General features: G+C 40.4%; 1 protein-coding gene across 3 annotated transcripts in view; it reads right to left on the bottom strand.

Moving 5' to 3' along the window:
* Positions 1-12,971, bottom strand: part of kmt2cb (lysine (K)-specific methyltransferase 2Cb) — a 68,918-nt gene extending 55,947 nt beyond the window's left edge. For 2 of the 3 annotated variants that reach the window (XM_065954082.1, XM_065954084.1), the window contains exons 1-2: positions 12,197-12,970; positions 1,058-1,246 (exon numbers count right to left, since the gene is read on the bottom strand). In XM_065954082.1, coding sequence (XP_065810154.1) covers positions 1,058-1,245 — 188 coding nt within the window. In that variant the 5' untranslated portion in view covers position 1,246; positions 12,197-12,970. Of the gene's footprint in view, positions 1-1,057; positions 1,247-12,196 lie in introns of all 3 variants that reach the window. The other variant, XM_065954083.1, reaches the window with a different exon arrangement.
* Positions 12,972-13,410: the final 439 nt, after the last annotated feature.

Genomic DNA, 13,410 nt, shown 5'->3' with positions numbered 1-13,410 from the left:
GGGCAAATCTAGTAATTTTCACCAACCAGGTCTACAGAGCAATCTGACACATCCTGCTTTGTCACATGCAAACGGGCTTTTTAACACTTTTGAACGCTAATTTTCATATTATTTACACACTGTTCATTTCTACTAAAGAGGAAGCCAGTTGGTCCAAACTGTCAAAATAATCTGAGGAAACTCAAAACTGTGAAGATTGTTTTCAGTGTGTGTGATTAAGCACAGTTGTCACTTTTCTTCTTTAGTATCATTTCAAGTCATTCAAATTAAAAATTGGTAGTTTAAAGCCAGAAAAAACAGCTATCCATTCCTGTACTGTTGATGACAAGTAGTCCAATTAAAATTATTACAGTTGGTTGAGTTGGGCAATCTATGCAACATGAACTCAACATTGAGCAATTTGTAGGAGCAAAAGCTTTAAATTGATTCAATTTAAAATTTGAAAGCTAAATGATATGCACAGTAAGCTACATAATTTTAGCCAGTATTTGTTGTCTTATTGTGAACTTGTTTTCTTCACAACCAATTACTGTGGTCTTTAATCAGACTATGACACTGACACAGAAAAACTTTACAAAGAGTGGCAGATAAAGAAAAACGCATTTCTCCAGATGGATTATTCCTGACCAGATCATCATCATACAGTTATTCATGTCTGTTTCAGGTCATTCTTCCACTGTTGCATTAACGCATCGTCTGGATTCTCGCAGATTTAAACGATCCATTGGGAACAGAGAAATAAGATTGATTGAGAGGACAGACTACGGAGAGAGTAAGGAACCTTGGGGGCATTATGTTACAGAGCAGCTCTAAGCGGCATTATATGTTGCTATGGAAAATACAAAGAAGCTAGACACTGTGTGCAATGCAGTGAGAATTTCCTAAGCTTGCTTTACCTGAAACCAAACTGCTTTGGTACTGTTAATAACCCCTCAATGATAGGGACTTCTTAATGTTATTCAACCAGTAGGCCATAGCACAGATCTGAAACCATTTAACGGCATTAACTGCAGCATGTACGCACAGTTAGATGACTCTGAATGTCAAAAAAACCTACTTCTTTCTGTTCTTTGATGTGGATGAGGGTGGTGCCTGGGGTAGGATGGCAACAGCATCCTTACGCGGCCTGCCACGTGGTCGCTTGTCTGCGTGGGCAGGACTTCCTGTGGAGGTGGCCCCTACACTGCTGGAGGGCGGTGAGGGTCCCTGGTCAGAGGGTTCCACAGTCTTATCCTCTGATGCCATTCTTGAAAAAAAAGTAACAAAAAAAAAAAAGTTAAAAAAAAGGTGTTGCACTGTTTGCATACTTTAATTACTAAGTTTTCAGACACTGAGCAGACTCAGGTGCAGATTTTCAACTCTATTGATTTCATTCTTTTTACAGGCTTTCAAAACATGAAGACATGTCATGGAAACATTCAGATCCTGAAAAAGGTGGAAAAATATGGCTTTCCGCTTTGCTCCCCGAGCAAAGTCCATAGATTTTCACGTATTTTTTGATTCAGCTATATGAGAGTTGCATAACGTAGATTACCTACTAGGGAAGGGTATGTATAGAAGTTCTCGTTACCTTACTGAGTACTCAACTTTATATATATGTTTACTGTATGTTATATGGTTCTCTATTTTTTCTGCGGTACACTTTGTCTAAAAGGACAGCAGTCTTAAAATTTCAGTTATGAATGAAATTACAACTGATAGTTATTTAACAGAGGGTTATTAATTGCTGCCAAACTCTCGATGCACTTCTGTTTTCTCCCTTCAAAATAAATGTCCCCCGATACTGTACACTTTAATAGACCGAAATTGCTTTATTAATTGTATTAACTTTACGGAAAAAATAGCCAACAGTAACATAGGACTCTGTAGAGAAAGCTGTCCACAAGTCTGTTGTCACCATCACTTTGTCGACACGTTGCAAATCAACCATGAATTCTGCTGCGCTTTCCTCGTACTTCTTTTCCACTCTCATAGCTGTTGCTCACCGTGATGGTAGCTCGTACTTCTGTTAGTCGAAACACCATCAACTCGCGGAAGCCTTCTTCTTCCTCAAAACTTAATGGAAGCATAATTTGCTTTATATGATACTATCTACAGTCACCATTTCGTTATTAGCAGGCTGGTCATCTTTGCCCTGATATCGTCACAACGATGTGTGCTAACAGGGCCAGCAAATTATGTGATGAGAGACTGTCTGTTGTTCGTCTGCAGGTTTCTTCTTGTGCTTAAAGTGTAGGTGGTTAACCAAAGAACTTGTATTTTTATGATATGCAAGTTTGATCCCCTATATCTTGCACTGCACATTATCGTTGTCTTTTTTCTCTAAGTACTTACAGACATCACCATACTGGTCACAGCTGGCATGTGGCATATCTAACAGACTGTGTTTGTCATATGCTCTCGCCTTTTGGATTAATGTGTCCTTTGAGAGTTACCGTAGCAGTTGTTTTTGCTGTAATCCGGCTCAATGTGCACATGTGTGTAAGTTCCACAAAGCTGTGGCTGGAGAAGTTATACCTCTGTGTGTTCCAATCATTATTATCTTACTAAGTATTTTTAGTAAGGCAAACCCAGAAAGATCTATTTCACACGTAACCCCAGCTGAGTTGCACTGTTGTAGCCTAAAAAAAACGCATGCACAGGTGGGCAACAAGTAGTAGTGAAACATTACTCAAATAAAGATGTCAATAAGTAGTGCTAGAATACTCATACCCATCCCTAGTACCTACACAAAGAGCAAGGGTGTTCCTGCACCACTTCCATGATCAATAATGTAAAAATGTAGGCAGTTCTCATTTTTGGTTGATAACATGGAAGTAAAAAACCTTTGGCTTCCTCTTGGCGTCAAAGACACCTTGGGAGTATCTTAAATGGGTTTGAGGCATGTATTGTTAATATGTCCATGTTGCAATACCAATCATCCAATCCAAGATTCCACATCTTGAAGAAATGTCTCCAGTACCCACAGTCGAAAAATATACCCAAGAGCAACATTCACTATAACTAGGCTTCCTAGGCTTCTTCCTTATGTGAACAGGGTTGCACTTCCACTTCTCACTTGAAGCATTCTGTAGTCATTCCACATCAAGCCGCACCAGGTTTTCTATTGAAAACAACCCACTTGAAGAAACCCACTACAATCGCACAATGGTAAACATAGGAAATGTTGTCCACTAGTTATATTTTACAACTTGAAAGGAAATTTAGAGATGGCATTTGTCCAGAAGAGAAGCAAAGGATAATGGATCAAGATTTGTTTTAGGTCGAACAAAACAATGTTAGAAACTGACAGTATAAAACATGAGATTTTTTTTGAACATCGTCCAACCTAGATACCAGGTTATATGAGGAGCATAAATTACCATGGCAATTTAGCTGAATAAAAAGCAGACCACAGGTTAGTTTGCGTGCCCCAAGTACAGAGGCTATTGTCCTCAAAGCGGGAAGCCTGGATTCAGGTCCTCTCTCAGTTCTCTTAATTGCTGGGTCCTCACACCGTTAAACCAAAGTAGTTCTCGACTTATTACTGAAACAAGGAAAGGAGTGATGAGCAAGGATAAATGAGAGCAAACTTCACAGAAGTCTTTTAGAAGACATGCCCCCTTTTCAGATAGAACTCCTTGATTTAAAAAACGGACAAAAGACGGACCTTAAAACTGACATTAAATGGATGGTGAGAGAGGTTTTAAACGTATCAGTTTCTAAAGAGTTGGTTTGTGATGAACTGGGATTTAAAAAAAAGTGTTTGACATGAGTACTGCGAAATCTGGTGTCTAGGAAGCACTTTCAATACCTATTTTTGTATCTAATAGTTGGCTGTGTCCTATTAACCGGTGTGACCAATATATCAGTAGTATGCAAGTGCAGCCACCATCATCACACAAGGCAACTAGCAGAGGCAATTGAAAATTCATCCTCTTTCACTGTGTATTGCAAACTGTGCTGGAATACATAGCCTCACAGACCAGAATGACAGCGACACTTCTTAACGTCTTTTCTACCTAATGAGGTCATAATCCTGTATTTAAAGAAAACTGGTATTCTGTTCAGTAAATTAACCTTGTGGTGTCTTAGTATGATTGAAATGATTTGTCTTCATGTACAGGTGTTTGTATTAAGGTTACATATAGAGACAAATACTGTTATTGTGTTTATAATTAATAGTGTGTATTTGTGCAGAAACAAACAGCTGTTAAAGCAGACTGAAAAAGAATCCAGCCGTGATTAGCTGAGGTCATCATCACAAACGGACGTCGCTTCACTTGCTGCAGAGGAAGGGACGTCTCATGTCTCTTATAAAACATATTGTCCCGTTCCTTCTCTGCTTCACTTTATTTCCTGTTCCTTCCTCTCCATGAATCTCTGGTGGGAGGGACTAAGATGCAAGGAAAGGACACAAGGGTGGGATGCATGTAGGGCTGAGCAATATGACCAAAAATGTTATTACGAAAACACTACGGGTTATATTGTTTTGAACGGTGCAAAGGGTTTGTGGTGTTGGCCTGTTTTAGCTGTCATATGTCTTCGGCACAGGTTTGAGCACGTTACTATGTTTTTTGTCGGAGTGTAAATCGCAAAATGATCACCTAACTCCTAGAGCACAGTGGCCTTTCTTGTCGACGATGTTTACAACCTGCTTTGAGCTAGTAGGCTCAGCATTTTCTTCAGTGTCACCTGTCTGCCTGTATTTTTATGTTTTGGTTGTTTTGGTTGACTTGGGACATTTCTGGGTAGGGAGCGGTTGTACTTTCCCCAGCCAATGACAGCGCAGAGGGGAGTTTAGGGGTGGACGTGTATACGAAACCCCCTCAGGAACAAAGCTTGTTCCAAAAAGAGGGTGAACCTTCGGTTGGCTTACACCCACAGAGTTTGCCTGCTTTCTGTTGGGCAGGCCGGTGGCAAACACCTGCTGTTAGATTGTGCTAGCGTGCTAAATTATCTGATTTTGCAAAATCACAAAGGAAATAGGCCTGGTCTAAGTTTGCTTGCAGTCTAGCTACAGGCAGTAAACATACACGCTAACTCCTGCAGTGGGTGTGCACTTCTGGTGGCGATGAGCCCAGCAGGAGGGGCCCAGTTTGAATGCTGTGAATACAAGCTGTACCTTTAAGAGAACTGAGACAAAGCCAGTGGCTCCTTTCCTGCATTGCATTCCTTATTCTCTCTCTGGTTTTCGACTATCCTATCTGAATTAAGGCATACATTTTTTTTTTTTTTTATTGAACTACAGTGAAAAGAAACATCAAGCATATGTCTATTTGTTCTAACAGAGACAGGCATTCCCTTTTTCATTGGTTGGAAAAGGAAAACTTAATACAACTTTGCTTTTTTGCCCTCATCGGTCAGACAGTGTAATTTCCATACACTAAAATCAACTAGTTGCCCTATTAGGCCTGAATAATATGTGCAACAAACAATTCAACAAACAAGCAATGGAGTTCTCATGCATTTCTGCATGTTAAACATAATACCCGAGTTTATAGCATCTCAGTATAAAATAATTCCAAAAAGCAGCAGTGTTGTGCTTTAACACTGAAAAGGTTCAGTTAACCATGTTTTCTTCAGCACTCTCCTCAGCTATCATGCTACCTTTTACCTCGCAGTTTGCTCCAAATTGACACCAATTACCCTGGCGGTAACTAACAATTATCTTGGGCTTTATCATATTGGCAAAATGGTGTGAATGAATGGGCCACGTCCCCATTCATCTGTGAGGTCAAATGTTCTTATTTTGAGTGGGTATACAGCATGTGTGTTAAATGTTTCTTTTTCATTGACTTTCTGGCAGTCTTTTCTAGACCATTTTGGTGTAAAGGGACTTAATAATGAAAATTTTCCGGCTTTGATTCTAGGAGTGTAACAGTTCACAGAGGTCAGGGTATGACTCGTACCTCGGTTTTGGGTGTCCCAGTTGCAGGTTTCTTGTTTTTTTCTTTTCTTCTTTGAAACAACAGTCGTTTAAGTTAATGTTTGTTCCTTCTTGTATACTTTAGAACTACCTGTGATAGTAGGTGCATCCTGTAGTGTAGCTTTAAACATTAAAATTTAAAAAAAAGGGGAAAACAAAATGACTCAAAATAAAAGCAAAACAGAAATGAATACCATCTCCTGATTTGCAACATTGGAAAAATATATGCTGCCTTTATGAGCAATATATCAAAAATAAGACTTATAAATAAATTCACTTACAGAGAAAATAAATTAAATATTTACGATTTATGATGTGTGCAATGACATGGTGGTTGCAGCAGTAGTTCATGCTCACTAACAGCTCGTGCCAGTAAAGGCCCTGACACACCAAAAACATGATCGGCCGTCGGTCCTAGTTGGACCGTCAGTGAGCGATTGTTGCCCTAGTTTTTGCGGTGTGTCCGGCTCCGTTGCTATCCGTCGGACAGTTTTCGGCCGATTCGACATGTTAAATCGGCGTCGGTGCGGTTGGTGAGAGGAATCTCTCTGATTGGCTGTTTGGATGTTTAATTTATCTACAGCTCTCAACACGGGTTCGGGAAAGCCCCTTTAGCCTGACGCTGTAGTATCCATGCTTTCACCCATTAGTGCGGTTTCGCCTTATTTGTCGCCTCCGCCTCTACTTTTATTTTTCCACTATAAGACCAAGGGCTGAAAATGCCAGCAGTCTGCCTTCTTCCCTACTAGTTCTTTGCCGTCTGCTTGGTGTGACAGGGCTTTAAAGGACCACTGACTGGCTTAGGTGAAAACGGGATGGGACATTGGAATGAGCGCATCACCTTAAGAATGTATTCGATTTATAATCTTCGACTCTCTCTGCTTTAAATACAGCTGAGATAAGTTGTTTACTAGGCCAAGCTATAGTGACTGGCACCTCTTGATGATGCCGTCTAATATTCATTAAAAAGGTCTGATGTGTTTAGATGCACTGCGAAACCGAAGTTTCCCCCACACAACTGATTTAAAAGGTCCAATACGCAAGATTTTGAATTACTGAATAATTAAATGCACCTACTATATCATCAGACATTACATACTTTGTTTAAGTGCTGGCTTCTCTGACAACAATGCAGCTGCCAGTATTTCCTCCTTCATAGTTTCCATTTTGGACCGCAATGATCTGTATTTGTTTTGACCAGAGAAGGTGAGCAGTTTTATTGCACCCTCATACGGCCGTTTTGCCTCTCTATTTACCAGGCAAATGGAAAACCAACAGGTGTTGCAGCGATGGATGCAGGCAAGCGAACTGGTTCAGATATATGGGATTCTACCCGACCTACGAAGCATTTTTCTAATAAGCTTCACGACCACAAACATGGTAATAAAAGGATAATTATTGGAGATGATTTTGAAAAATGGAGAGCAGTTAGGACACAGAAATCTTCCCAGACCAATGCAGAGCTGGCTAAAATTAAGCTTCACTGTCTGTGACATGGCAACCTGCGTGCACATTGGCTCTAGTAAGAAGGGGGCGGGTGAAGACAGCTCTTTCTAATGTTTTGAATTTGGCCTGTAGTACCCCTTTTAAAAGCTAGGCGTAAGAGTTACATATTGGTTTATTACATATTCATTTAAAGAAGCAGGCGGGTCTTTTGGCTCCTCAGTGTCATGTGGCTATATTACTCTTCTTCTTTGTGCATTTTGAAATGCTTCTGGATTATCTCAGGATTGGGGTGTGAATACTGCCTTGTGTGACTGCCTGTATTAAAGTATTAATCATATGATTGCATGGACCTAACCATGACACCTGAATCAAAACGGTTTGGTACAAATACAAATACCCTTAAAGGCCTATTTGCTTCACATTATACTTTCCCCTAGCACCATAGTGTTGTTGTTCTTTATCGTTAATTAACCTGAAACCTATTTATTTTTACAGGGCTTATAAATGATGGCATCTGATCAGTGCTTCCTCTGCCGTTTCTACCGATACCCCATACTGCATTTCAGGCCGTTTTTGGATACGATACCAGCATCAGTATAAGACCAACTCTAGTTTTTCTGAAGCATTTATTGCACATGTTCAGTTTGCAATAACATGAAAATTGCAGCTCTGAGCTATATGCTTGAAAAGTTATTCTTTGATTAAATGTTGTTGTTAAATGGGTTAAAACACACAGAAAACCCAGGTTGCTCAAAACCCAAGCAAACATAATGGATTTCACCGTGGAAAACTTTAGCACGTCTTCAGAGGTCACCTTGCTTTTAACTTTTAAGTACTACACTTACACAGTAGAAGAACAAGGAAAATCACTGTTAAGTCTAACTGGGTAAGCCATATTAATATGGATATTTCTGGATATTATGGTTAGCCCTGGTGCTAACCTGTAAGCCACACAGAACAAAAAGCCTTATCTAACTATATTTTTGTGATATGTATTTTTTTTTACAAAGTGAAACCACATCCTTACAGTGTTCAGCTTAGATAACAAACAAGTGTGTTATGCTTTATATTGGATTTAATTTTGACGAATCTACCAGTCGTGGTGTATTAAATATTTGAGATGAGTTCCTGACTGAGCTGTCTCTTCATCTGTTGCTTTTCAAAGGGTGTTTACCTGCATACGTGAACATTGAGACTTCTTAACAAGGCAGTGCAATAAGACTTTTACTGTGCTGCAGGCTAATGATGAAGCCCAGCAAGTGTTTTGTTGATCACTGGAGCTCAACTGTTGCATGATTAAAACATGTTTACAACTAAAGCTTGACAGATTTTTTTTTTTTTTTACTAAGAGCACTGCCAAACTCTTTAAACAGCAGTACTGTTACTTAAAAATCTGGTGAAGACATTGATGTTGGCAGCTGTGCTGTTTGCCTACATGGACATGGTCGCCAAAGACGAAGTTAGCAAGGGGCTGTTGAAAGACATTTGAGTATGATGCAAGCTAATGATAAGATATTTATTTGAGAAAAATAAACAGATCTCTAAGTGATTACAGATTAACTGATTTATTCCCCAGGTGGTCAGTAGCATACAAATGCCCATGTTGGTTTGTGTCTGCTTTACAGTGAGCAGATAACTGTTATCAAACACAATTAAACAGTTTGATAAGATCATAGTAGACTACTCTTTGTCATGGTTGTGTTTAAGTGAGTTAATTTTGGAGTCTCAAACCATTCTGACCATGACTTTCAAATATATGACCTGATTAACACTATGAAATTAAAAATATACAGCAAAACTACTACAAAAGTGAAATATTAGATCAAATATGCTCCATGATTTCTAATTGTTCCAACGTTTGTAAGGTTAGCTGAGTTTTGTGAACAGACAGGGATACAGTGTGATAAAATATTTGAAAATCCATGTAGGGGGAAGCTGTGATGAGTTACATCAGGGATGGGCAACTTTGGTCACAGCAAGGGCCACATTCATTTAAAGAGCCCATATTCTGCCCTTTTTGGGGTTCGTATATTTAATCTATGTACCTACTTTTGTACGTTCACAATAGCTAAATTCCGAAAAAAGTGTCTGTTTTCATGTACTGCTCCTCCTTGCTCCCTCTCCACTCTGAGTCCGTCAGCTACCCTCTGCTGTGCCCCCACTGTTAGACCCCACATGGGCCAAGTCTGCTCTGATTGGTCTGCCGATCCGCTCTGTCGTTATTGGTCAGTTGCTCAGCACGCTTCTCAGAAATGTCCCGCCTCTTTTACCATATTGAGAATGCAGCCACTGGCTCCGTCCGAGGGGAGCATAAACATTAGCACCTTAGCACTACTGTGCTACCGCAGGCTACGGCATATCATGGGCGTGCTACAGAACTTAACGGGCGTGCAACATGAGCTGCTGGGCTTGCCACAACGAGCCAATGGACTTAGATCAGTGATGTCACACTGACAATGACGTCGGACTGACAAATTTTTATCGAGGGGGGCTAGAACCGAGCGTTACATGCAGCTAATGCAACAGCTAACAGGAGGACGTAGGAGAAGCCGCGTTTCCGCGGACTTTGAATTTTTGCAAATAGATGTGCCTAAACATGCACAGGACACTTGGAAAACACACTAAAGAGCATATAAAACAAGAAAAAGCATAATATGGGACCTTTAACTCTCACTGCCATGGGGCCAAATTGAAGTTTCCAAAAACGATTGAAATCAATTATGTCTCAAATTTAACTCAACATATACCAGTGATCAAATATTATTATGGACATACTTCTGGTTTTCATGATTTCATGGCAGATTTTGTCATGTTTTCTTCATGATTCCAATTATTTGATGTCAAAATTGAACTGAGGACCACATTGAGGGTTGATGGGGGCTGCATGTGGCCCCCGGGCCGCCAGTTGCCCACCCCTGTGTTACATTAAAATCTTAAACAAACAGCTCCATGAAAATAAAATGAGTGCGACAAAGATACAATTCACTTGAAACCTATGTTCGTGTGCAGGTTATCCAACTACTAGAGAAGATCAGCCTCACCTCTTCTCTTTTAATTTGACTAAGAACCCTCCTATGACCCTCGAACCTGGAAAAGAAAAAGGTAATACAGCTGATGGCTGATCTGCACAAAATCCATTCAAGCCACTTGTCAGTTTAGCTTGTTCTTCGCCACCAAAATGCAATCACATCAGAGTACATTATGACTAATCTTAAGGATGACTCATTAGAGATTCATATTGGTAGTTTTCAGTTTCAGTATACAGTACCATGGTGGGCCTGATGTGCCACATAACATTATATTCTTGCACTTTTTTAAAAATCTTTGTCAAGGTGGGGTGATGTATTTTTCTCACGTTACATAAATGTGCCCTCATCGCTTTTTTGTCCTTAACAACTGATTAAAATATTGCTTCAATTTGCTACTTGTGTGCTGTTCATTGTTTGGCTTTGAGTGATTTAAAAAAGAAAAAAAAGAAAAAAAAGATCCATTTTGTATTGGTGAACCAAGAGGTCTCTGTTTGTGTTGTAAGGTATTGTGGAAGTGAAAGCTTCATTCACTACAGTGGTAATTCACTTCTTCTCTTATATCTATCTACCTCCACTAGCCTCCAGGCTCTGTGGACAGATGGTGGACCAACAACACCAAAATCCACAATAATTATTAGCCATTACTTGTGTTGTCAATACAATTAATCAAAAATGATAATCTGACTTTAAATTCTTGAGCAGGGGGCTTCACAGATCTCCTGTAACACTGTACAGTAAGTGGTAATGCAACCACAATAAGTTGCATAATGAGCATCTTATAACCACATTTTACAACATGGTAAAGCTTCACTAAAACGTCATGAAATCAACATCAAACATAGGGCATCTGAGGTTAGCATCCGGAGACTACTACCTAAGGCAGTCACGACCATCACATTCACAATTGAAAGACATGCTAACGTTAGCTTTTGTTAACTCAAGCTTGGGCACAAAGCAAGCTGCACATACAGCTAACGATTTAGCTAGCCTGTTGTGTTGAACTCTGTCGCCTTTTTTTTCTTGGAGACCCCAGACAAAAAGTAGCCTTGGCACAGTCATTACATGATAGACATAGTTCATATTTAAAAGGGGGTTTTAAAAGCAGATTAGGCTCGGTTGTGAGGGGACATTCACCAGTAAGCCAACTTTGAGAGAGGGTCACACAGCAAACAGGTTATACCTATGGTCGTAGTTAGTTGGCCAACTCAGGGTGCTAGATGGTAACTATCGCCTACGCCAAAACAAAAACAAAAAACACACCACACCATAATGCTCCAACCTTTTGTAGTCTCAAAAGCATAATGTGAAACTTGCAGGGCAATGTTAAAACCACACTATCCATTAGCCAGCTTTATAACTTGGGGTACTAGGCAATGAAGAGCATCTGTGACCAACACAAAGGCTCGGTCTATTCATTGAAACGGAACAGTTCTTGAGAACTACAATAGCTGCAGGAAAAAAAAAAAAAAGTGAAAATGATATGCTATACAATGGCTTGGACTTTTGTTTGCTTGCCTTTTTTTGTTTTGTTTTGTTTTTTCGACACTGATGTTAGTGTGTGTAGCAGTGTGGATGGTAGACATTGCACACACAACCTAGCCTTTTCTATTTGTGATTATAAAACACCCATGAAGCTGAATGCTCTGCTCCGTTGAATAGTCTGAGTCATGAGAGCCAAGGCGGCGACAACCCCCCTCCCACCCTCCCTTCTCCCTCTCCAACATCAGAATGGAGGTGGATAATGTTAGCCACAAATGAATCCTGCATGCATTAAAAAAAAACAAAAAAAAAAACAACAACTTCAACATCTTACCTTCCAGCCCCTATGAATAGCGAATTATCCTCTTCATGTTCCAAAAAACTGGAGGATGAAACGTCGCACTTTTATCAAAACCCCAAGCTAGCTAGCGAGAGCTATTTGAGCTAGCTAGCCTCTCTCCAATGAAGCAACACTGCAATTCTCAAAATTGCATCACGCATATCATTGTATTCCTCCGTTGCGATGTTATTCCACGCTCGGCCCATTTGATGGAAACGCAGGTGATGTAAATCCAACAAAAAACCGGTTCACAGGCACACGCATTTTCGGGGGAAAGAGATCACTTTCCTTTCTCCAATGACAGCTGTCGTCGCACGAGTTCGGCTTATATAGCTACTTGGTGTTAGCCACCCAAAGTCTACGGCCAAAACACAATTTTTTTTGTTTTAACATTAACGTTTATGAACGAAGCCAAAGTCCCCAAGTGAAGTCTCCGTGAATGAAACTTATTAAAACGTGGAATCCCGTCTGCGACTGAACGGCAACGCGCAAATCAAATGTTGGGGACGCCGACCCGCTTTTGGTTGGCAACTGGCTCTATTTTCTCAGCATCGACAAGCTGCGGGACCAAAGCGGCCAGTGGAGGAGACTCTCTCGGCAAGCACAGCCTTGCCACGCAGTAACCACTGCCTCCAAAAAAAAAAAAAGACATGAAAAAACAAACACAAGCTTGTCAAAATAACAACCCCGTCTAACACAGTGGCAAAGCTGCGGAAAAACACTGTGAAATACCACTAAATTAAGTTGGAAGATGTCGCTTCGGTGCACTCTATAACGGTGGCCATATCTAATGATAAGTGGCACCGAAGCACAGCCCCTCTAGGCTCCTCATGATGTAGACCCATCTCCCCCCCCCCCCCTGCTACAATTACGGCACACATAGCTTTCCAAATGGACGAGGCTCTTCAAAAAAAAAAAAAAATGACGTGCTGTGAGTGGGGAACACGTCCTAAAACATCGCTGAGGATAAATTGTAAAAAAAAATAAAAAAAATACCACGCTTAGGGTTTGTTAATTTCTTCAAAATACTCTCTGACCCGGCGGAGGGATATGGGCATTTAGTAAATAAAATAATGGCTAAGGAAGGCCCGAAAAGATGGAGTCTGGATCCAGGCCGGGTTTGGAGTGGGATTGTCAACACTCTCGGTTCATGCAAATCTTCGCCAGCAGCAGCAGCAGCTGTACTGACACCAGCAAGTCATCATCAG

This window comes from Labrus bergylta, chromosome 4 (assembly GCF_963930695.1).
Source record: "Labrus bergylta chromosome 4, fLabBer1.1, whole genome shotgun sequence".
NCBI lineage: Eukaryota > Metazoa > Chordata > Actinopteri > Labriformes > Labridae > Labrus > Labrus bergylta.
Note: the sequence above shows the minus strand (reverse complement) of the source record. Positions and strands in the feature narration are given on the sequence as shown.